This window comes from Anolis carolinensis, chromosome 2, assembly GCF_035594765.1.
Source record: "Anolis carolinensis isolate JA03-04 chromosome 2, rAnoCar3.1.pri, whole genome shotgun sequence".
Taxonomy (NCBI): Eukaryota; Metazoa; Chordata; class Lepidosauria; order Squamata; family Dactyloidae; genus Anolis; species Anolis carolinensis.
In genome coordinates, this window is record NC_085842.1 from 77221774 (window position 1) to 77245592 (window position 23819).

The 23819-nt window shown below is 42.6% G+C and overlaps 1 protein-coding gene across 3 annotated transcripts in view; it reads right to left on the bottom strand.

Annotated features, from left to right (window-relative positions):
- Positions 1 to 23819, bottom strand: part of shisa5 (shisa family member 5) — a 44906-nt gene that overhangs the window by 11473 nt on the left and 9614 nt on the right. Inside the window, exons 2-3 of one of the 3 annotated variants that reach the window (XM_003217656.4) lie at positions 19862 to 20033; positions 17211 to 17273 (exon numbers count right to left, since the gene is read on the bottom strand). In XM_003217656.4, the coding sequence (XP_003217704.1) occupies positions 17211 to 17273; positions 19862 to 20033 (235 nt within the window). Of the gene's footprint in view, positions 1 to 7035; positions 7232 to 17210; positions 17277 to 19861; positions 20034 to 23819 lie in introns of those variants that run through there. The other 2 variants (XM_008105167.3, XM_062970017.1) reach the window with 2 other exon arrangements.

Here is a 23819-nt window from a genome sequence, read left to right on the forward strand (position 1 = left end):
ATTCGCCATCTACAAATTCAAGCACACACAATTTTAAAATATTCCAAAAGGCAAAGCTTGATTTTGCCACTTTATATAAGGGACTCCAATTAACTACACCACTGAATATAACGGGGTGTTGAACAACCACAGAATATTGTTTCCATGGGACAAAACCCCAGCAAGATCCAAGTAGCATAACCAAAGGTGACACTGAAGTCAAAAATAGCTATTCAGCACCAGGTTGGGGAAGGATAATAGAGCTGATGAGCTTTACAAGAAAGAGTACATGATGAACCTTCCATTCTCAACTTATTTTGTGAGTATAAAACATGAAGTTTCAAAACATCTCTATAATTTCTAGAAACATAAAATAGAAACAGTTAACCAAAATGAAGCCTTTGAGGACTCCATAACAGTATCAGTTTTCAGTTGCTTTTGACTTGATGGTTACATTTCCAACATTTATTTCCAACATTTATATCCCGCCCTTCTCACCGAAGGGACTCAGGGCGGCATTAAAAGAATATGTATTCAGGGACATTCAGCAAATTACCACATTCAGCTTAGTTTATACACTGAAGACAAACTACAAATTAACAGTCTGCTGCAACCATGGTATTTTCACTACAGAGTTGCTTCACTCTACAGTGGAAATACTTCAGTTGCAACAGACTGTTAATTTGTAGCTACCTTCAAGTGTTTAAACTAGAATGAGGCAACTTAAAGCTCTGCTGTCCAATACTGTAATGAAACCACCCAAATAAAGCAGTGATTCTCAACCCGTGGCCCGTGGCCCAGCAGTGGGCCACGAGAACGAAAATCTGGTCCACTAATCTCTTTCCTCTTTATTTATTTTTATTTTATTTATTTTATTTCTGCTCCTTTCCACAGAGCTGACCATTGCATTGGACAGACCACATCAGCTCTAGATTATTAAATATGATTTTCTGCAGGTGAGCAGATGGAGACTACTGGATTTCATATGTTCTGTATCAGAAACTAGAGCTGATGTGGTCTATTCAATGCAATTTTCTGAATCAGCACCCCAAATAACCAAACCGAATCTAAAGTTGACCAAAAACTGATTTGTAACCCTTTTGGTACTAATGTTGGAGAGTAATCCCTGTCAAAGTGGTCCCCTGGTCAAAAATAAAATAGGAACCACTGTAATAAAGTACCTAGCAAGTCTTTTACGACTGTCGTGAGCCAACTGACAGCTTTATTACTGGATAATTCCTTAAGTTGTTACCAAGGTTTAGAAGAAGGAAATTTCTTTCCAAAATTGCTTGAATTTACTGGCTGTTATTTTCTTTTAATATGGTAAATAATCAGGTACTTCGCAGCTAAGCCATGTTTTGTACCAATCCTGAATACGGCCATTGCAAGTTTGCTTGTGGTGTGCTCAGTCTTCAGGAGGTTTTCACATTCTGTTTTAAATTAGACCTAGCTTTATAAAAAGAGTGGGCAAATGTGCTCTTCAATGTTGAACTGCAACTCTCATCACTCCTCAAAACTTGTGATGGTCCTGCTTGGAATTACAACTGCAATTGGAGGGTAACACTTCATCCAATTCTGTTCTAGAGGCTAAGATAGCATTTCTCTACCTACTGTCCATGTTCACAGCCAACATGACCGATGCTCAAGCTGGAGAAAGGTAACTGACACCAAAAAAATGTGGTAAGGCTTTATAACTAGACATCTCTAGTTAATGAGGCCTGGGAAGAGGGCCCTCAAAGATATTACAGAGGCAGGCTTGGAAGTGTCAATATACAGCTGGAAAACTTAATTTTTCAAATGACCTCACCCAGGACCTGACTCTGTCCAGCAAACATAGCTCCCACATACGTGGGTCAGTGCATTCTTTATAATGCAAAAAGCATCTTTCTTGTTCTTTCTACACATCTAAACATACCATGATACAATATGCTTGCTCATTTCCGTTTGTGTTTCATGAACAGATCTAGCAGCAGACTTCCTGTGGAACAAGAGACTTCCCTACAGACAGTACCAGCCATACTTCAAATACCGACAGAAGGTCTTTATCTGTCTTAGCTGCCTTCTCCCCAGAATACGAGTTGATAGCTCTGTAGGCAATTCTACAGAGTCCCCCAAGCTGACTTGGGGATCACATAGATTTTTTAAAGTATCAATCTTCAGCATAACTAATTTAAAACACAGTTTAGAAAGTTATTAAATTATTACTCAGCTTGTAAATCAACCAGATAAATTCATTACATGTTTCCAGGGTGATCCTAAACATTTCTGTTTTAAAAAGCACTATTGAGTTCAATGAGGTTTACTTCCCAGGAAGTCTGCAGAGGATTGCAGCCACAATTAAAAAGACATCTGAGAAGTAATGAGGCTAATAATGTACATTAAAAAAACTACACCTGAAAGTATTTGTTTAAAGACTGTCATGGGCAAGCACAATCTTGAAAGAGGCACTCCCTTTTCTTTTTCAGGCAGAAGCCAAATCCTCAGGAATGGTGCCTGCTACAGAGTGGCATGCTATCCAGAGGTTTTGGATCAGAAAGCCCCAGCCAGCATAGTCAATGATATGAGAGAGTGGAGTGATGGTCCAAAACAACACATGGGTGGATAAAGTGTTATCTACTTTAATTGGAAACAGTCTTCTCCTTCTCAATGATCATTATTATCAAATCTTTTATCTGTTTGTGTGAATAGCTGGTGGTGATAATAGCAATACTTGTAACCACCACTACTACCTATCTGCATCAGCAGCCAGGAAGTCAGGTCATAACAATATTTATTTGTCCGTCTGCTTGTTTATATCCCACATTTTCTCCAATTATAACTGTCCTCTTTGTTCTCTCAACAACCCTGTGAAGCAGGTCAGGCTCTTCAATGTCTTTAGTTTCTGAATAAACAGTCTGCCAAAATATGTTCAAGCTTCTCTTGTTTTGGTGATGCAGGAACCTATTTCTCTTCTTGCCATGTTATTTCTGCCTATGGTAGCAAACACTCTGTTCATGAATTCATCCCCAGGAACACATCTATTTCATTAGTGGCATACCTGTACTCTAGTCACAAAGCTATCAGAGTATCTTCCAAATACAGCCCTCCCCCTCCCCCCATTTATAGAGGTTAAGTGGAAAAAAGAGAAAGTCTTCCTGGAGGGCTCCTCAGAGTTGCAGAGCAGGTGGGTGGAGGGCTTTCCAAAGGTATAAAGATTCACACAGCGGCCCCATGCTTTAGGAGGAAGGGGGTGATTGATCACAACTGCTGCCCTCCCCTACCAAAGCCTGGGGCTGCTGTCCTACTGTATACACATTCACACAGCAGCCTCATAGGAGCCCCCGGTGGCGCAATGGGTTAAACCCTTGTGCCAGCAGGACTGCTGACCTGAAGGTTGTCGGTTCAAATCTGGGGGGAGCGCAGATGAGCTCCCTCTGTCAGCTCCAGCTCTCCATGCGGGGACATGAGAGAAGCCTCCCACAGGATGGTAAAACATCAAACATCCGAGTGTCCTCTGGGCAACGTCCTAGCAGACAGCCAATTCTCTCACACCAGAAGTGACTTGCAGTCTCTCAAGTCACTCTGACATGAAAAGAAAAAGAGCAGCCCCATGGATTTTGGACAATAATTGGCAAGAGCCATCAGTTGTACTCGGCCCTTCCAAAGTCCAAGACTTCAACATGGGGCTTCAAGAGGGCAGGGAAGCAGCAACACCAATAACACCCCCCCAACCACTTCCTGCACCACAGAGCAAGAAACTTTGAGAGATAGTTGATAGTTGATGAAGTTTTGTATCACAAAAGCACAAGTTGAACACTTTCCCGGCATTTAGGACTTTGTGATGTATGATGATGATGGTGATGATGATTATGATTATTATTAACAACATTGAGGCTGGGTGGCCATCTGTCAGGGGTGCTTTGCTTGTGCTTTTGGTGCACAAAAGTAGAAGGGGGTTGGACAAGATGGCCCAAGGTGTCTCTTCCAACCTTCTTTATTATTTTTATTATGATTATGATTAACATTGTGGCTGTGTTTCTTCCCGTTTTTTTTTTCTTACTTCAAAATAAGAGATGTGCAGTGTGCATAGGAATTTCTTTAGAGGGTTTTTTTTTTTCAACTATAGTCCAGCCCTCCAACGGTCTGAGGGACTGTGAACTGGCCCCGTTTAAAAAGTTTGGGGACCCCTGGTATATACAGTAACACTAGATGCATTTTTTGTTAAAAGTAGTTGAGGATAAGAACATTGCAGGGAAGAAATTGTGGCTGGGCAGGAAAGGGTTCGGTATCCTTCCTTATATTGCTTCCTGAATACAAATTGCTTTTTCTTATCAAAAACAATATTTTATTGCTTGTATCAGACAATTCTACATCGATCTACAGGTTTCATTTGATGTGAAAATTCTCCTCGATGTTATTTGTCAAAGCCCACTGTTAATTACTTCCTATTGATTTCATATCTGGTTGCAAGACTTTTTTTTCCCTTCCTGCATAGAAATGTCTGCATATTATGGTAGGCACTTTTCTTAATGTACATATTTTGTTATCTCTTTTTAATATATTAATTGTTATGAGTTTTCACATCGCATAAAAAAGATAGTGCACATTTTCTAATTGTGCATATGCACATTAAATTGGATATAAATAGGAGGAACGCGATGCATGCAGTTTCCTCCCAATGGCAGGAAATAATTCTATCATGTATATGCTTTTGATAGTCTCCCAGACTACAAATTAGATAACCTCGTAAAACTAACACCACTTTGGGTAATGCAACTATTTTTCCATGCCTACCTCTTGATGATAATTTCAAAAATAGCTTATGCAATGTTAAAAGAGATGCCTAAACATACAAAAAAGAACTGTGTGGTTATTTGCCAATTCTGGACAGAGATCACTGTCAATATGAACACGGTTCTGAAAACAAATCTAAAATTCACTGTCAAAACAGCACTAGATCCTCTAGCTTGATTCTATACACAACATCCAGAAGAAGTTGACCACAGAGTCACCCTGAACTGCAAAAGTTAAACCTACAAATGTGGAGGTCTGGCTGTAGGTGCATTCATTTGGTTACCATAAATGTGAATGGGTTGCTGTCAGGTTTTTTTAGCCAAGGGGGAGGGGGTTAGGGGTTCAACCCCCCCCCCCCGAAAAATTTCAGGTTAAAAAAAACCTGGTTTACTTGTGAATTTTAACCGATTAACCAAATCCCCATGAATTTCTACTGAAGTTTATCTGTCTTGAGTGTTCACTGAAGTTTATCGATGGAGCCTGATTTCTAAATTATTTTGCCTTATGGAATACTCTTCATGATTTGCTAAAAGGTTGTGAGGTCTATTGGAAACTAGGCAAGTAGGGTTTATATATCTGTGAAAAGTCCAGGGTGGGAGAAAGAACTCTTGTCTGTTTGAGGCAGGTGTGAATGTTGCAGTTGGCCAGCTTGATTAACATTTAATGGCCTTGCAGATTCAAAGCCTAGCTCCTTCTTGCCTGAGGAAATCCTTTGTTGGGAGGTGTTAGCTGGCCCTTATTGTTTTTGTCTGGAATTACCCTGTTTTCTTAATGTTGTTCTTTATTTATTATCCTGATTTTAGAGATTTTTTAAATATTGGTAGCCAGATTCGGTTCATTTTAATGGTTTCCTCCTTTCTGCTGAAATTCACACTTGCCTCAAACAGACAAGAGTTCTTTCTCCCAACCTGAACTTTCCACAAATATATAAACCTCACTTGCCTAGTTTCCAACAGACCTCACAACCTCTGAGGATGGCTGCCATAGATGTGGGTGAAACGTCAGGAGAGTATGTTTCTGGAACATGGCCAGACAGCCCGGAAGACTCACAGCAACCCAATGATTCCGGCCATGGAAGCCTTTGGCAGCACATAAATGTTAATGTTAGAAGACACTTCACCAATGGCCTACCTTTGCTAGGATTGAACTACATCCTTCAGATTGTGATTCTACCCCATAGGGCAGAGCTGAGGGCCTTCCACGTGTTGCTGGACTGTACTTTCACGTGTTGCTGTACTTTCCATTTGATCCAGCCAGCTCAGCCACTGATAGGAGTGGCAGTGGAGGATTACATGTGTTCTCCTTATACCATGCTACACCTAACTGCATATAAAAGTAATTTATTCATGACATCCCCACAAACTGCAAATGAGCAAAACTCACGCGAGTGCATCTCTGTCCTCACCCTACCTGCCTATTTGCTTTACTTTAGTTTGCCTTTTTGTTTGTTCTGGCTCTGTTTATAGTATCAATAAAACTTAAAAACAAGACCTGAGAAAATATAACTGATAAATACACACTTGTTACCTAAGTATGATACATATTTTTCATTAAAAACAATAAGGCAAAGGTTTAGGGATTCACAACAGCTCTTTGAATTCCTAACACTCACTGTCACAGAGATCTGTTCCTACCAGATTAATTAGTTTAGGAATCTGTTGCGGATGGCCATTGATCTGTTTTATTAAGAATAAGCATATAACAAGGAAAAATACATTGCATATAAATATTCCCATTTAAAACCACTTATTTCAACAAATATATTTAATACTTTGAAAATGTTTGCTTAAAGTAAGCACAACCCAAAAGCAGTGGAAAAGTTATAATTTGTAATAAAGCTTTTTGAACAACATTTTTTTATTCAAGGATTATAAAATTCTCCTTTTTTCCAGCCTTAGATCCCTTACATTTTTAGTGAAGTTGATTTCAACAGAGAGCTCCAAAAATAATTACTTCCAGGTGGATTTAGTGGGATTAGTTACTAAGCAATGAATAGTTGTTTTTATCTGTTGAATTAGTAGGTTTCCTATACCTGTCTAATGAAGTAGATTAAAGATTTTACATATTGAATGGTGCCTCTCTTTTAAGAGCTATCATGCATGCGTAAGGCCATTGTCTGGTTTTATATCAGTATTTGGCAGAGCTTCATGTCAAAATAACAAACTAGGAAATACCTATATTTACAGTTAAGCAACCTAAAGCTCTGTAGTAAATCCCCAGCTTCATACAGTAGTTTATAATGTGAGTGGAAAGATGGCAGCAAACAAGACAAGGAAAGCTTACCCCATTTTCAATTCCCGGAAAAGCTTTCAACCCCGACTCTTCTCTCTCTCTAAAAACCTCTCTTTTCTACCAAGAAACGAAACTAATTGCATTTCTGGGGGTGTGCTAAAGCCTCCACTGCTGCTCAGTTTGTGGTGACATCAACAGGAAAACACAGAAAGCCTCCTTGGGCACTCCTCTTTCAACCCAGAGAAAAAGCCTCCTTAAAGGCACAGAGCCCTGCCAGATCGCAGAGAAAAAGAACTGTCAAATAGCCTCAGCTTTATGCAATAAATTAAAATAGAACAATTTCAAATACAGCCGTCCAAAAGAACATCACTGCAACGAAATACTATGAAGGAGCTGTACACAAATCATACAAAAGCAAAGAAAGAAAAAGAGTCCCATATCCTCCAACTTTAGCAGACGGGTACACCACACATAGGAACACGTATGGCTGAGCAACAACTGAGCATAGGCAAAGCTGGCAAAAGTTACAATCACAAGAACACAAAACTACTACTTTAAGGAGCAAAACCTTAGAATTAATGTACTGAATTTTGAGAAGTCTGGAAAAAAGGTGGAAACCCCAATTTGATAAATGGAATGGTTTGTTGTGTACAGGCAGGTCTTTGCAATTTGTTCTGAAGAATGAACTGTTGTTGGATTGTTATATGCCTTTGTTTCTGATTTATAGTAATCCTAGGCAAACATATCACATGTTTTTCTTTGCAAGATTGTTGGAAATAGCAACCTTCTTCAAGCCTCCACTAGTAATTTGTTTTGTATACAGACTACAGTTCTTTCTCCTACCCTGGGCCTTCCACAGATATATAAACCTTCCTTGCTTAGCTTTTTCCAATTTACCTCACAACTTCTGAGGCTGCCTGCCATAGATGTGGGCAAAACGTCAGGAGAGAATGCTTCTGGAACATGGCCATACAGCCCGGAAAACACACAACCACCCTGTTTTGTATACGATTCTATTTGCTTACTGCAGTGGTTCTCAACCTGGAGTTCCCATATGTTTTTGGCCTTCAACCCCAGAAATCCTAACAGCTGGTAAACTGGCTGGGATTTCTGTGAGTTGTAGGCCAAAAATATCTGGCTTACTGTACTGTATGTTTTGGTATGCAGCTTTCCCTTTAGGTTTTTTGAGGTTGTGGGAAGGGCTGCAGAACACATGATCAGATCTGGGACTGCTGAGATCTCAGACTTCATTTTAGATCAGAGAGACTGTCAGCTCACTACAGCCGCTCTGAATGAACACACGAGACTCTCTGTGATATCACCAGAAACTTTACTGCAGGAAACATAGACATCAGAAAAGCCAAGAATGGGAGGCTCCGGCCAACCATCCTTTATATATCCTCCCCCTCATTTGAAAAGTCTCTTCCCGCTCAGCAAAACCCCACGCAGATTCCCCGCCAAGTCCAGCAGCCGTTTCTTCTCCGAGTCCTGAGACGCAGGTGTCTTATCAATGTCAGTGACCCTGAAACTCAGAGCCACATCCAGGCTCTAGTAGCAGGGTTCTGACATGGCGTCCTCCTCCCCTTCGTCCTGGAAGGAAAAGATTTAACACAACTATTGTTCTCCGCTGTCCAGAGTTCCTTTATACTTTTTTAACAGGCTGCAATGGAATACCGGGTGTACCTTTCCTAGGTCCTTGGGTAGCCTCAGCTGATAGGTCACTTCGTTTATTCTTTTCGCCACCCTGAACGGCCCTATATAGCGTGGAGCCAATTTCTTAGATGGGAACCCCAATTTCAGGTTTTTTGTGCTCAGCCAAACCAGATCTCCTTCGCCCAATTTGTCCCCCTCTCGGCGCCTACGATCTGCAAAGAGCTTGTACTTCTTTTGCGTTTCCCGCAATGCCTCCACCACGTTCTGCCACCCTTGCTTAATTTTAGCCGGCCATTCCTTGTCGGTCTGGCCCTCTCCTTCCTTCCACTCGGGTAGCCTGGGGAAAGGTGCCACTTCCTGTCCGTATACTATTTCGAATGGGGCACGACCTGTGGCCAAATGTACGGCCCCGTTAAATGCCATCTCAGCAAACGGCAGAAGGTCTGACCAATCGTCCTGTCTATAATTGGTGTACATCCTCAAGAATTGGCACAGTGTTTGTTGGGTACGTTCGACCCCCCCGTTGGTCGCGGGATGAAAGGCCGAGCTCAGGTTCCTGTCTGCTCCTAACAGCTGTAAGAATTTTCCCCAAAATTTTGCAGTGAATTGGACTCCCCGGTCGCTAATTATTTTGTCGGGGCACCCATGTAGGCGATATACATGCTTTACATACAAATCCGCGAGCTTTTCAGCCGAGGGGAGTTTTGGCAGGGCCACAAAGTGCGCCTGTTTTGAGAATAGGTCCAATATTGTCCAAATGTATCTGTGGCCTCTGCTGGGGGGTAGTTCGCCTACAAAATCCATTGCCACGCATTCCCATGGCCTCATGGGCTCCACCACCTTCTGCAATAGCCCCAGGGGCTTCCCAGGTGGTGTTTTGCCCTCTGCACATAATTCACACTGCGTGACGTACCCCCTGGCGTCTTTCCTCATTCCGGGCCACCAGCATTGTTTGGCCAACAGTTTAATAGTCCTGGTAGGGCCTAGATGACCTGCACCCTTGTTATCGTGGCATTTCCTTAACATTTCTCAAACATTCAGGAATATACAATTTCTTATTAACAAACACCAAATCCCCACACAGTTCTCCCTGGTCTTTGTTTGTTTGTAACCATTCGTCCATTCCATATGCTCGCTTCAACTCTTCCTCCCATATTTCTCCTCCCCCCGTGGAAATGGCAGTACGTTTGTTTTCTTTGGCCGCTTGTGCTCGAGTCAGTACTGCCAGGCCCCATTGCTTATCTAGGAAAAGGCTCCCCTCAGATTCCTGAATTCCTCCCCCGTGCTGAGGCATCCGAGAGAGAGCGTCAGCGAGTATGTTGTGTTTCCCCTAGAAGAACTTGAGTCTGAAATCAAAACGGCTGAAATATTGGGCCCATCTAATCTGCTTCGCTGATAGTTTGCGAGGGGATCTCAGATATTGTAAATTTTTATGATCAGACCACACCTCAAACGGCATTCCACTCCCTTCCAGAAAGTGTCTCCAGCACTCTAGTGCTTTCAGAATCGCTAAGGCTTCCCTCTCCCAAATCGGCCAGTTTTTTTCTGTATCGCTAAACTTTTTCGACAGATAGCCACATGGCTTCAGGTTCCCCCCCTCGTCTTTCTGCAGCAGGACTGCCCCATATGCCCGGTCTGACGCATCGCAATGTATTACAAAGGTCTTAGACATATCAGGGTGCTGTAGGACAGGCTCCTCAGTAAAACGCTTTTTTAGGGCTTCAAAAGCTTCCTGGCATTCTATTGTCCAGGTCAGTTTGGCCCCAGGGGCCTTCACTTTGGCTGTTTCTCCCCTGCCTTTAGTCTTTAACAAATCAGTTAATGGCAAAGTGAGGCGTGCAAAGTCCTTGATAAATGTTCTATAGAAGTTTGCGAACCCCAGGAAGGATTGCAGCTGCTTCCGTGTTCTGGGGGCTTCCCACCCCCTTACGTCTTCCACCTTCGCAGGGTCCATCGCCACTCCCTGGGAGGAAATCCTATACCCCAGAAAGTCTATCTGGTCTTTATTGAACTCGCACTTGGCAAGTTTCGCATACAGTTTTGCTTCCCTCAACTTTTGTAGGACTTCCCTGACTAGTTCTACGTGTTGCTCTTTGGTCCGAGACATTATCAATATATCATCTAAAAAAATAAAAACTCCCTTGTACAATAATGGATGCAACACTTCGTTGATTAATTGCATGAACGCGGCCCCTCCCCCGCATAAACCGAATGGGAGCACACAATAATTGAATAATCCGAAGGCGCAGGAGAAGGCCGTCTTCCACCTGTCCTCTGGGTTGATCTGCAATTTATGGTAAGCCTCAATTAAATCCAATTTAGTGAATATCTGTCCCTCCGATAACTGGGCGATCAAGTCCTTCACTAAGGGTAGAGGGTATTTATTTACAGTACTGATTGCATTCAGGCCTCTGTAGTCAATGCAGAGCCTCAGCGTTTGGTCCTTTTTCCGCCTAAACAACACAGGTGCCCCTAAAGGGGAATTCGAAGGTTCTATGAAACCCCTCGCTAGGTTTTTATCAATGTACTTTCTCAGTTCCTCCTTTTCCCTAGCCGACATCGGGTATATCTTTGCCTTGGGAAGCTCTGCTCCTGGGACTAGCTCTATTTTCACTTCAACCCTCCGCTTCGGTGGGAAATTGTCTGCTTCCTTCTCGTCAAACACGTCCACAAAATCACGATACTCTGGGGGTAATTTATCTGCCAGTTCTGCTATTCTGATAGAGTCTTCCTCCCCCCTTTTTCCTGGCTCCCTCTCGACTTCCTGGCTCCCTTCTTCCAAACTCATCCCGAAAATCATACTCTTATCCTCCCAGTTGATTTGCGGGTTGGCCTGCCCCAGCCACGGCATGCCTAGTATAACATTATAGTTGGCTATTTGTGATATCACAAATGACACCTTTCCTTCCCAACTCCCTATCTCACACTTTACATCTTCGGCACTGTGCCTAGCTAACGATCCTGATGCTGTGGATCCGTCCAACTGCGAAAATGCTATTGGGGATTCTAGGCTCGTTCTTTCGCATCCCAATCCCCCGGCTAATTCAGGGGAAATGATGTTCCTGGAACATCCACAATCCACAAACGCTTTGCATGTTGCTTGTTTGCTGCCATTTTCAAGCTGAATGGGGACCACTATCATAGCTTTGTCCTGACTTACCAACCCCCCTGAATGGTTCTTCATCGGTGGTTCTTCCTCGGCGAGTTTTCCTGCCACGGCTCTTGGTTTGGGCGGGCCTCCGCCTTCCCCTTTTCTCTGCCAGCACTCGGCAGCCCTGTGGCCCAACCGGCCGCACACGAAGCAGCCACTCCTGCTGGCGCTCACGTTCCCTCTCGGCTCCGCTCTCCTCCCAGTTGGGGTTGATGCCTCCTTCCGGCTCCCCTCTTTCATCTGTGGCCGTTGCTGTAGCCCTCCTCGGTGCCTCCTCGCCTGGGCCAGCGATGTCTCGACGCACCCCGCCAGCTGAATCCATCCGTGCAGTGTGTCAGGCTCATCACGGTGCACAGCCCAGGAGAGGATCTCCCGCCTGAGCCCCTCTTTGAAGAGTTCCATCTTTGTCACTGCAGACCATTCCGGCACCTTTTCGGTGAGGCATTGGAATTCCTCCGCATACTCAGATACCGACCTCTGCCCCTGGGAGATGGTCTTCAACTTCTCCCTCGCCCGGATTTGCTCCAATGGATCTCGGAAACGGGTCTCCAGGGCCCCCATAAAGCGTCGGACTGACCCCAGACATGGGTCGCGCCGCGCGTGCAGCTGAACATACCAGCTAGCCGCTCCCCTCTTCAACACTGCACCAATGGCCCGGATCCGGCTGGATTCCGTTCTAAAAGTTTGAGCATTGTCCTCCATATAGCCCCTCACCGTGGTAAGGAAAAAATCCAGTTCAGAGGACTCTCCCCCAAACTCGATCCTTAGTTCCTCTCGTCTCGGTAGGGGTCCCTGTGGCGGCAATCCCCAATCCTCCGCCCGTCGCAAGCCCCCTTGCAGACCAGTGGGCCCCGCTGCTGTTTCTCTTGGCCCTGTGCCACGCCCGGCATTCACCAGGGGCACTAGGGTCTCAGCTGGGAGCGTAGCCGGGATTCTCGGAGGCTTTTCCCCTTCGTCGTCACTCTCCTCCACCCGCGTCAGGCTTGTTTGGGTCTTGGGTCGGGCGCCGGGCTCCTTTCGCATTCCCCTTCCCTTCGGTGCTGGGAGGTCTGCAAAGCCCTGGCTGCTTCCCACGCTCATGTCCCACATTGAGCCAGCCCGAAGTTCCCTTCCTCTCTCTGGCTTCGCCAAAAACGCCAGGCGCTCCATCGCCCTCGACATTACTGCCAGGGTGGTCTCCATCGCCGACATCCTCTCCTCCAGAAACACCATCCTTTGTGGGGCTGGGGAAGGTAAATCTTCCTCTCCTCCGGTGCTGTCTCCCTGCACCACTCCACGCCTCTGGGTTACCCCATTGGGCTGGGCATAAGCGGTGGATGACGCCAGGGCCGCCAGCTGGTGGAACTCAGCGTCCGGCTCGGGAATGGCCCTTCCCGACCTTCCTCCTCCTGCGCCCAAGAGCTCTTCATCCTCCACTTGCATGTTGCACCTCACCGCTACAGCGGGATGGTGTCCGTAATTCTTGGCTTAGTGTCAGCTCACTACAGCCGCTCCTGAATGAACACACGAGACTCTCTGTGATATCACCAGAAACTTTACTGCAGGAAACATAGACATCAGAAAAGCCAAGAATGGGAGGCTCCGGCCAACCATCCTTTATATATCCTCCCCCTCATTTGAAAAGTCTCTTCCCGCTCAGCAAAACCCCGCGCAGATTCCCCGCCAAGTCCAGCAGCCGTTTCTTCTCCGAGTCCTGAGACGCAGGTGTCTTATCAATGTCAGTGACCCTGAAACTCAGAGCCACATCCAGGCTCTAGTAGCAGGGTTCTGACAAGAGACACTATTAGACTTTGGACTTTAAAAGCAAACTCATGTTGCTTTTGATTATAATGATGCCCTATGTTATGCACACAGAGAAACTACTTCAAATCTATCTGTAACTGGATTGACAAGTTATGTACCTGTATGCTGAATGCCTGAAGGTTGTGAGTAAACCAGATATGTGATTTTTAACCAAGTCTATTTTTTGTCTCTTGAGAGCATGATATAGGAACAAGATGTTTTATGGGAGAGTAGCTGTTTTGGGGTACTGAAAAGAACACTTCTGAAGAACTGCCTCAGACTATATTTTGTGCATTGGGATAATCTCTGTTCCTAACAGATCAGAGACAGCTAGGTTATCAGTCTAACAACTAAAAACCAAATTGGCTTGCATAATTACATGTGGATATATACCACTGAAGAGAAGATTTGTACTCAAATGAGTTTTTGGGCTCTTCTCTGGAAGATCATATTTCTACAAAAAGTTATGATTTTCAAATGGTTGTTAATGTCACTTTTCTCCAAAAGGTTATGGAATTCTGGTTTTCCAAAAAAGATTTGCTCAGAGGGAGTTTGCTATTGCCTTCCTATGAGGCTGAGAGAATATGACTTGTCCAAGGTCCCTTGATAGGTTAACATGACTGAGTGAGGATTCAAACCATGGTCTTCAGATCTCCGAGCAGAAATGTGTGAAATAGCATTTTAATGTAAATAGAATATTGCTTAATATCTCACCCAATATCATATGATCTCAGGCCGAATGCACAACATCATTTTACTTATTATTTAATAGTTATCTATTCGAGATATAAGCTTCCTAAATTAATTGAGAGGCTGAGCATGCAATTTATTACGAACAAACTAAAATTACTGGACTGATTGCCTTTTAAATATGTCTTTTCTCTCTTCAAAAATCTTGTTAAGAGGGATAGAAAGATCTCAGTTGTCCCCCATCCACTGCTACTATGGTTGGTCCTACACTGCCCTATATCTCAGGATCTATCCCAGATTATCTGCTTATCTCAGATTATCTGGCAGTCTAGGCTCGTATAATCCAGTTCAAAGCCGATAATCTGGGATCAGATCCTGGGATGTAGGGCAGTGTAGATCCAGCCTACGTCTGCTAGATGAGGCAGGAGGGAGTCTTCAAGCCTGGGAGGAGAGCAAGATCCTAACTGTGTCCACCCGCCACTCCCACAATTGTGTCTGCAAAATAGCCAGGAAGAGAGGCTCCTTCCACACAGCTGTACAAAACCCACATTGAACTGGATTTTATGACAGTGTGGACTCAGATAATCCAGTTCAAAATAGATATTGTGAGTTATCTGTCTTGATATTATATGGCTATGTGGAAGGGCCCAGAGAAGATTTCAACCTTCTTCCTCTTTTTCTTCTTCCTTCCTCCTACTCTTCTCTAACTACAAAAGGAACAAGGAGTGGAAAAGTGGTCTCTCTCTTCAAAGAAGGATAACCAGAAAATGAGGTGCCAGATTTGCTGTGCTCCTCCTGTCTCTCACCATGGAAACATATTTGGGGTGGCCCTGTTGACCACGCAGCAAGACAAAACAACAAAACCCAAAATCCAGTTGCTCGGTTGAGAGATCTCCCGCAAGCTAAAGACACTCAACTATTTGGGCCATGTCTCTGTCCCTTCATGGCCAAAAAGGTGAGAATGACCACATCTAAGAACATCTAATACAAAATGCAGGCTTGTGATTGCAACAACGTTAACTTTCTTATTTTTAACACTTTGACCTGATGAAGGAGCCAGCTGAGTTTCAAAAGTTTACAACATGTGTTTTGTGCCTTCTGACTGGCCATAAAGGTGCTTTGTTGATTTTGGAAGTCTCTCATCTTGTTGAAGCTCTCTCTTTCTCTCTTTCTCCCCTCAGCCTGTTTACTCCCAGGATCTAGAGCAGCAGTCAACTGATGAACAGTCAGGAGGAGAAGATAAGCGAGTTTCTTTATGATCATATGAAATCTGGGAATTTAGAGGATGATATAGAGCCATTCCAGAAGGATTGTGTAATTTTTCCACAGTACAATCTATTCAGAAGTGTTTCCAATTGAATACCATTGCTTGGGGGCAGAGCTGGCCCAATGTAATTTTCAAGTGTAGGCAAACAGATTTTTGGCGCCCCGCCCCCAAACCTTTGGGGTGAGAAGGGCAGGACACAAGTATGGGAAATAAATACATAAAATCAGGACAGTAAAAAAAAACACTCAAAAACAAGGGAATTCCAGATATGAAACAATCAGGGCCAGCTAACACCTCCCAACAAAGGATCCCCCAGGCAGGAAGCAGCCAGGCTTTGAAGCTGCAAGGCCATTCAAAGCTAATCAAGGTGGCCAACTGCAACATCCACACTTGCCTCAAGCAGACAAGAGTTCGTTTTCCCACCCTGGACATATTTTAGGAGTTATACACTATTTTAAGTCTTTATCAACCAGTTGTGTGTGAATAAATCGCCTCCTCCTCCATTGCCGCTTGGGCTCCTTTTCTCTCCCTTCTGCTTCTCCTTCCTCCCTTCCTTAGGCTATAAATTTTTTATAATTTATAATAGTCTTTTAGAGTTTATTGAAAAACCGCAAAACAGCGAATCCGTGAAAAGTGAACCGCGAGGTTGTGAGGGAAAACTGTATTCATTTCACATTTGAAAAATAGTTTTCAGCCGGTTAAAAATCCCACTGTTGAGAGCCAATATGCTGTAGTGGTTTCAGAATTTGCCTATGCCTCCGGAGACCAAGTTTTGAGTCTCTGCTTGGCAATGGCTGACCATGGGGGTGTCACACTCTCTCAGTCTTTGAGGAAGACAAAGGCCAACCACTTTCTGAACAATTTTTGTCAAGAAACCCCTGTGATAATGTCGCCTTAGGGTCACCATAAATCAGCAGCCACTTGAAGGCTCACAGCAACAGACTGTTGCACATTCCCTTCCCACACCTCAAAATTCAAACATCCCAAAGTAACCTTGGAGAGTTGTTCTGGGGAGAAATGCAGGTAGATTAAAAAAAATTAAATGTTTTCTACACAGAATACTTCCTTTAGGATACTTCAAGACATTTGACCACTAAGAAAAAAATTGCAAAAGTCTTGCTGCTCTACTAATCTGCATCAGAAAATTGCAAATAAATATTTTCTCTGTACAATAATAATTTGTTCTTGCATCAAAAGATAAAGTAATAGAGGATGTATATTCCTTGTTTTAAAAATACATTTAAGAATATGGCACATTAATTCTGAAATGTTTTCCGTGCTCAGGCAAGATTACTTTCTTTATCCCTATTACAAAAAACAAGACTTTAAAAATGTCATCACCTTCTCCACAACTATTCTAAAATATCTGTGGACTTGTTAACAAATATTGGCTGACTGAAATCCTTCCTGTTAGGTTGTGAAAGCTCATGCCCATCAGTTTATCCTCAAAAGATACTCCTATGATTTTAGATAGAGTATTTGATAATAACTAAGCTCAGTTTCAGAAACTACCTGTAACTACAACTAAGACAAAAAGATCATTATCTGCACTCTTGGAACTCTGCTTTTCACATATATCATGGAGTATAGCATATCGTAAAATTCAAAGGATTTTTGTGTATAGTACAATTGGCATGTATCATACATACTGTGAATTCAAAGTAATGCAAACCATTTATTTACCCAGGGAATTGTCTGAATTCTGATTCGAATTTCATCGCCACTCCCATGGCTGGTGGAGATGTCCTGCTGAAAAACAAACATGAAGGATTGTAAAGCAACCATGTAACACCCATAAATTCTACTCCCAATAAATAAACAATATAAGCAACAGAAAAGGCCTTCTCATATGTCCTAACCAGAGCCATAACCAGAAAAAGATTTCCGGGGGCGGGGGGGGGGGGGGGACAACATTTTTTTTAGTGTGAAGTGTACTAGTTCCATAACGCAAAATAATTTAGAAATCAGGCTCCATCTATAAACTTCAGTGGACATTCATGGGGATTTGGTTAACCAGTTAAAATTAATGAGTAAAAACCTGAAAATGGGGGGGGGGGAGGTTTGAACCCCTAATCACCTCCCCCCCTTGGCTACAGCCTTGGTCCTAACCATCTTAGTATTCCTGCACATGGGGACACAGAGAAGAACTATTGGTGTGATGTCTCATGGGCCATGTAGTCCCGTTCCTAGTACTATTGTGGCAGACGAAGAGGAAAACTTGGGTTTCCCACCGATTCAGCCAGAATCGGAGGCCCCGCACCTGCAAGATGTTTGCCCTCAAGAAGTCAGCCAAACAAGCCTTGAGCAGAATTCTCCCCCGTTCTCTCGCAAGGATAATTATAATCGAGATAGAGGCGCTAGGGAGGCGAATCGCCGAAGCGCCAGAATCGCTGCCAGACAATTAGCTGATTAAGCCTGTTTCCCTTGGGAAATCTTAAGGAGTCATGCATCTGGACACAGTATGGGTTTCACTTCTAGTTCCCCAGGGAAAGTGTTCCTTGGCGGGAAAACAAGATCCTATATAGGTGTTTACCCGCAAGGAGATCCTTGTGGAGTCAATTCGTCAGCTTCGGGAGTGAGATCGTGTGTGGACTACGCTACTCCTGTTCCTTGTTTCCAGGACCTTGTTCTTGTTCCAAGCCTGCCTTGTTCCCCGGACCTCGCCACGGACCCAGTTCTTGTTTCTTGCTTCTTGTTGCCTCGAATCAAGTCTTGTTAGCCAAGAATCTAGTTTGTTTTCCAGCCTTGTTGTCAAGCTCCATTGGACTAAAGGACCTTGTCTTTTCCCCACACTTTGCTTGGCAAAGTGTGTGTTTCGGTTATTGGATTATAACTTTGGACTCTAATATCTCATATTGGACATTGATTTCCTGGACTATAATTGACCTTTCCTGAAAGGTCTACTTCTGAACTTTATTCTACACTTGTTTTTATTGGCTTTATATATTCCTTTAATAAAGATATTAGATAGATTCTGGTCTCTGCGCATGGTTATTGGTGCTCCGCAGCCTGGGTCCTGACAATTGGTCAGATGAGGGAATGGGCAGAAGGATGGGATATTTTAGGTGCCCCAAGACATTTAAAGGTGATAGCCAAAATATTGTTTGAAAATCTACCAATAACCAGTGCCCATGCTCTAAAATGGACACAGTATGCTAACATGACCACGTTTAAGCAGCTGTATTCTGGACAAGCTACAATTTCTTCAAAGACATTCTGTTTAATAGTTGCTGCTGTGTATCTTTGAGTCATTTCTGACTTATGGTGACCCTAAAGTTATCATGGGGCTTGACAAGTTGTACTCAGAAGGGCTTTGCCACTACCTTCCTCTGAGACCCAAGGCCATCCAGGGAAGTTCCATGGCTGAGGGGGGATTTGAACCCTGGTCTCCAGAGTCTTAGTCCAATATTCAACTCACTACATCATGTTTCTCTCCTCTGGGTAGTTGCATAGATAAATCTCAACATAACCAAGACATTTGTTATTGTGGCTACATCCAACATCTCCAGGAACAGAAGCAAGGCTGGTTCTACACCAGACAAAATGCTCTGGAGGTGCCCAGGATACACCACATGTACTGATATGGGAGCACCTTGAAGCTACTTTGTAGTCCAAATGGCCAGTCAGACCAACAGCACATCAACATCACTGCCTTGTCCTGGGAGCTGCCACCACTGTTTGGCCAACCAGAAGCAGCTCCCTGGCAGAGCCTTGCTGGTGTGATCACTTCTGGTGAGATCACAACAGGGCACCCAGCCACGTGATCACTAGTAAGTGACATTGCCAGCAAGGAACATGGGTGAATCTTTGTTATGTGTGGACACTGGATTGCCCCAGATCTACCCAAAACCAGCTGTCTACATGACAAAACCATCAGGATTCATTCCGGAAACTCTAGGGTAACCTGCAGTTTTTCCTGTTACTGATTAATAGCTAGACACAGACTGCTCACAGTGAGTTTGTGGTGCGTATTTTGCCTATATAGATATGAAGCGAGTCACGTCAAGTCTAAAATGAGCAAAGCAACTATCCATCCCAGCCACAGCATCTATCAGCAAGACTATGTTTAGAAAGACATATTTGAGACAAGCCACAGCTTTCGAGGGAAGGGTTCCTATCAAGAAAAGACTGAAATCCCATAGCAGAAAAAACAATCCATCCTAGCAAAAGCAACTCCATTTTGTCAATTCAATAGCCTTATGTAGTTCACAGATATACTGCTGAATTTGGTTTCCACTGCGGCACACAATATAAAGTAGATGCATGCAATTTTATCTAGAAAGTGTCCAGCAAAACACTAGAAAGCCAGCAAGCAAGTTCCTTTCCAATCATACCTTTCCAACAGCTGCAAATTACACATAAGCTGGTTATATTTATCCAATTTTTGCGACAAGTCTGAGCAGCAATATCGGTTGAGGCAGCTTCCGCAGCAAAAATCTGTACAACTTGTTCCCAAATATAAATGTCCATCAGAATCTTGGTATGTTTCACAACTCTCACAGAAACCTGAAAATAAATCAAGACAATCAGCTTATTGAACTATGTAAGTCACACTATAAAACACGAACACACAAATAAAACAATTCACTACAAATCAGTGTAACTTCTCTATTTGCATCCTTTCATATCTTGGACAAAAATCTTGTACACTGACAAATAGGATCTCTTGACCACTGAATACTTACTGGTATATCATTCCATAAAAAGGAGATGGCCTTTTTCAGAAGGAAATAATTTTGTAAGAAGTGGTATATTGAAAACCATGAAAAGACAGAAAAAGGATACATTTGTTAGGAGTCCTTTTTTACACAGCTGTTCATTCTGAAGTTTTTAGAGGGTTAAATTTCCATTTGCTCCATTGAAGTACAACTGCAGAGTCTACCTTATTGTAAGAAATTATTTTAAGTCATCAGTTAAGAAACTGCCTTCATAACAGTTAAATATTTGAAACAATGACTCTTTCTTTTTTAAGACACAAAGATAGCGTAATTGTTCGAACAGAAATAGCAGTACAATGCAACCCCCATATTCTAAGGGGACACATTCTAGTAGCATACTTTATTGAAACTGACAACTTCCAGTTGAAGCACACCATAAAACTGTGCTAGAGGACCGAGAAAATGCTTAAAGACAACACCTCTCTAGGTATTGCTAGGGCCTCCACCACAACTCTAAGGTCAATTTCTGGCAGAAGCACACTATAGAAACGTGCTGGACAATTTGGGAAATGCCCAGAGAGATGTTATTTTGGATTTGAATAATGAACACACACTTCTGGAGGTTATACTGTAGTGTTCCTACTAATTATTTTTCTTGCTTGTATCATTCACCCAGTTCTCCCCTCCTGCCATTGATTAATAGAGTAGAGCAGTTAACACCCCATGTATATTTTATACTTTTCTCTAAAGAATACGTGCTGAAGATACAGCATCTATTTTCTCTTTGCTAATATATACCTCCACAATGTATTCCCCACTTTGTTTTCTCAGAACTGGGGACAAAACTACTGTGATTCCACAGATGAATTATGATAGAAGCTCACAACTTTATAAACAAACAGACTCTTGGGAGCAACTGCATGAGACATCAAATCAGATCAGATCCTTTCCCTACTGCTACTGAAGGTAGAGGATAGATAAACAGGATATGACTTGTTATGATTTTGGCTTGGAACCAGAGTTACACTTCCACAAACAGAAGGTCTCTTTCATCCCATGGAGCCTTGAGGCTCTTGCAGGAATGGGGGAGTAAGAAATATTCCTCTTGAAGCCCCATGTTGTTTCAGATGTGCCTACACCTAAGAGCAAAGTCAACATCTATTCTTTTCTGTATTAGTTACACTTATATGCCATTTTTCTTCCAATGGGCTGGTGATGGCAAACACAGACTCCTTCAGCCCACTATATCCTTACAACACCTATGTGAGGAGCATGGCCTGACTTGACTGTCTTGCCCAAAGTCATCCAGTGAGTTTCATGGCATCTCTTGAATCCTAACTGTCTGCACAGTTTGGAGACACTAAATTATATTCATAAAAGTCAGCTTAAACATAAAGTATCTGCATTTTTTAAAAAAAAAAAACGAAGTATAGAAGATAACAAGAAACATCCTATTGACTTTGCTGGGGGCTTTAACTGTTCTTGAAAATGCTGCCTTATTATCTTAGTTTGTTAATTAACACTGCAACACAGAAACTGCAGGGCTATTGATAACAGAGTGACTTGGAGGTCTCTCATTCATGGAGTCACTATACATGGAAACTGACTTCCTAGCAATTAAAAACAACAAGAATGTCCAGGTTTTCACATAATGGAAATTTTGGTCCAAAAATAGGTTTCGTCCCTGCTGAGAAAAAAAAAGGGAGGTTGGCTCCCCAGCTGTTCAGCAGCAGATCTATACAATGGAAAGGGGCTTTCAGTGAGTGATAACACACCAGCTAGAGAGATACTAGTAATTGCCTTTGGCCTGATAGATTTGGGCTGAGCAGAAAATGGGCTCCTGGCTGTGCATAACAGGAAGGATTATTGTGCCTTCAAGTAATTTCCAATTTATAGTGACCCTAAGGCAAAAATACGTAGGGTTTCTTGACAAGATTTCATAAAGGATGGAGCCCGAACAAAGCCTAAAACGATACAAAGATATGAGTTTTCTTTTAAAAAGTAGATCTGGAAATGCTTTAAATAATGTCTGATTTAAATTTAAATGTTAAACAGAAAGATTTATGAGGAAATTATTGGAATATTTGTCATAATGTAAATAATGCCATATACTTATTTTATATTTTATTAAAAAACAACTTTACCTGAAATAACAGCTTTGTTATTAACCTAAAAAGGACTGATCAAGAGTGTAATGTTCTGGGTTGCTGTGAGTTTTCCAGGCTGTATGGCCATGTCCCAGAAACATTCTCTCCTGATGTTTCACATCCTCAGAGGTTATGAGTTTAATGTTCTTTTATTGCATTTTAACTGTTTACCTTCATCTCATTCACTCTCCGCATTGTTTATCAGTTCTATTTCAAGCTGAGAAAACTCTGAATGTTTATAGTTGAATATTTATTTCAGTAAAAGATGGATGTGAATTTGTGAGCACATTTTTCTTGACTGTAGGTCTGACTCAGAAGTAAAGGATTTTGGGAAATAGAAACAAGGAGAGAAATATGTTTATATTTAGTAGTCTATTCCTCTTAGAAGTAGAGTTTGTCTATGCTTGTTTGTTTAGAAGAGGTCAATATCATGTACATATCCCATCTGATAAATTGCAGTACAACAGTGCTGACAACTATGGATACACACACACATACGTCGTTTGGAAAATTTTGCACAAAAATTAAAGCATCCAAAGTTTTCCATCCTACCCCTCTGCCAGGTCGGCACAACCTGTGGTCCTCCAGGTGTTTTGGATCTCTGCTCTCAGAATTTCTTACTATTGGACAAGTTCATTAGTGCTTCTGGGAGTTGGAGTCCAAAACACCTGGATGGCCACAGGCCTGAATAAAAAAATCAAAATAAATCTGATTTACATACAGCTGGAACATCAGAGTATACGCCATTACTAGATTGTAACTGAAAGCCTAAGGCACTACAGTACCTATCTCTTAAATACTGTATCTACGTTGGATTATGAGGAGATTAACAGGCAAATCCTATTAGAGCATGACTGTCATACAGTTATTGGTTTCTCATGTCTGGCTTACGCAGCCATGCCCAGACATCTGAAATACTACGGCCTGGAAAATCCCAATTTTAGTAATCAATAACATTTTTAGACTTTTTGTATAGTTCCTTCATGGCATCCTTTCCAAGTCATAGCTGAGTTTTGATTTTTTTTTTTTACTGTAGACTTCTTTTTGACTAATGATTGAGACAAGGTATAGGAAATATTTTATTTCAATGTCTCCATCATCCACTTTAAAGTTTATAAGGGCCCTTCCACACATGACTAAAACTCACATGAAAATGGGTTAAAATAAGCCGCTTCTAGTCCCCAACCAACCCAAACCCTGGGAAAAATCAATCCCCCCCCCCCAAATCTCCTTACACATCAGTTTCTGGCACCAGGAGGACTTTAGTAAGTTTAGTAAGTAGGGAGCTGGGAGGAGGGGGTGGGAGCCCAAAAGGTGCAGGACGGCTGTGGGGATTCAACCCCGTTGTGGCGGGATGCCACCCCAGAAGTCAGTCCTCATAGGCCCATAGGCCCTTTCAGGAAGGCCCAGATCTAATGAGGTATTTCATTAATTTGGAATAAACCAAGGAAACCTTGGTTTATTCCAAATTAATTCATTTTTACTGG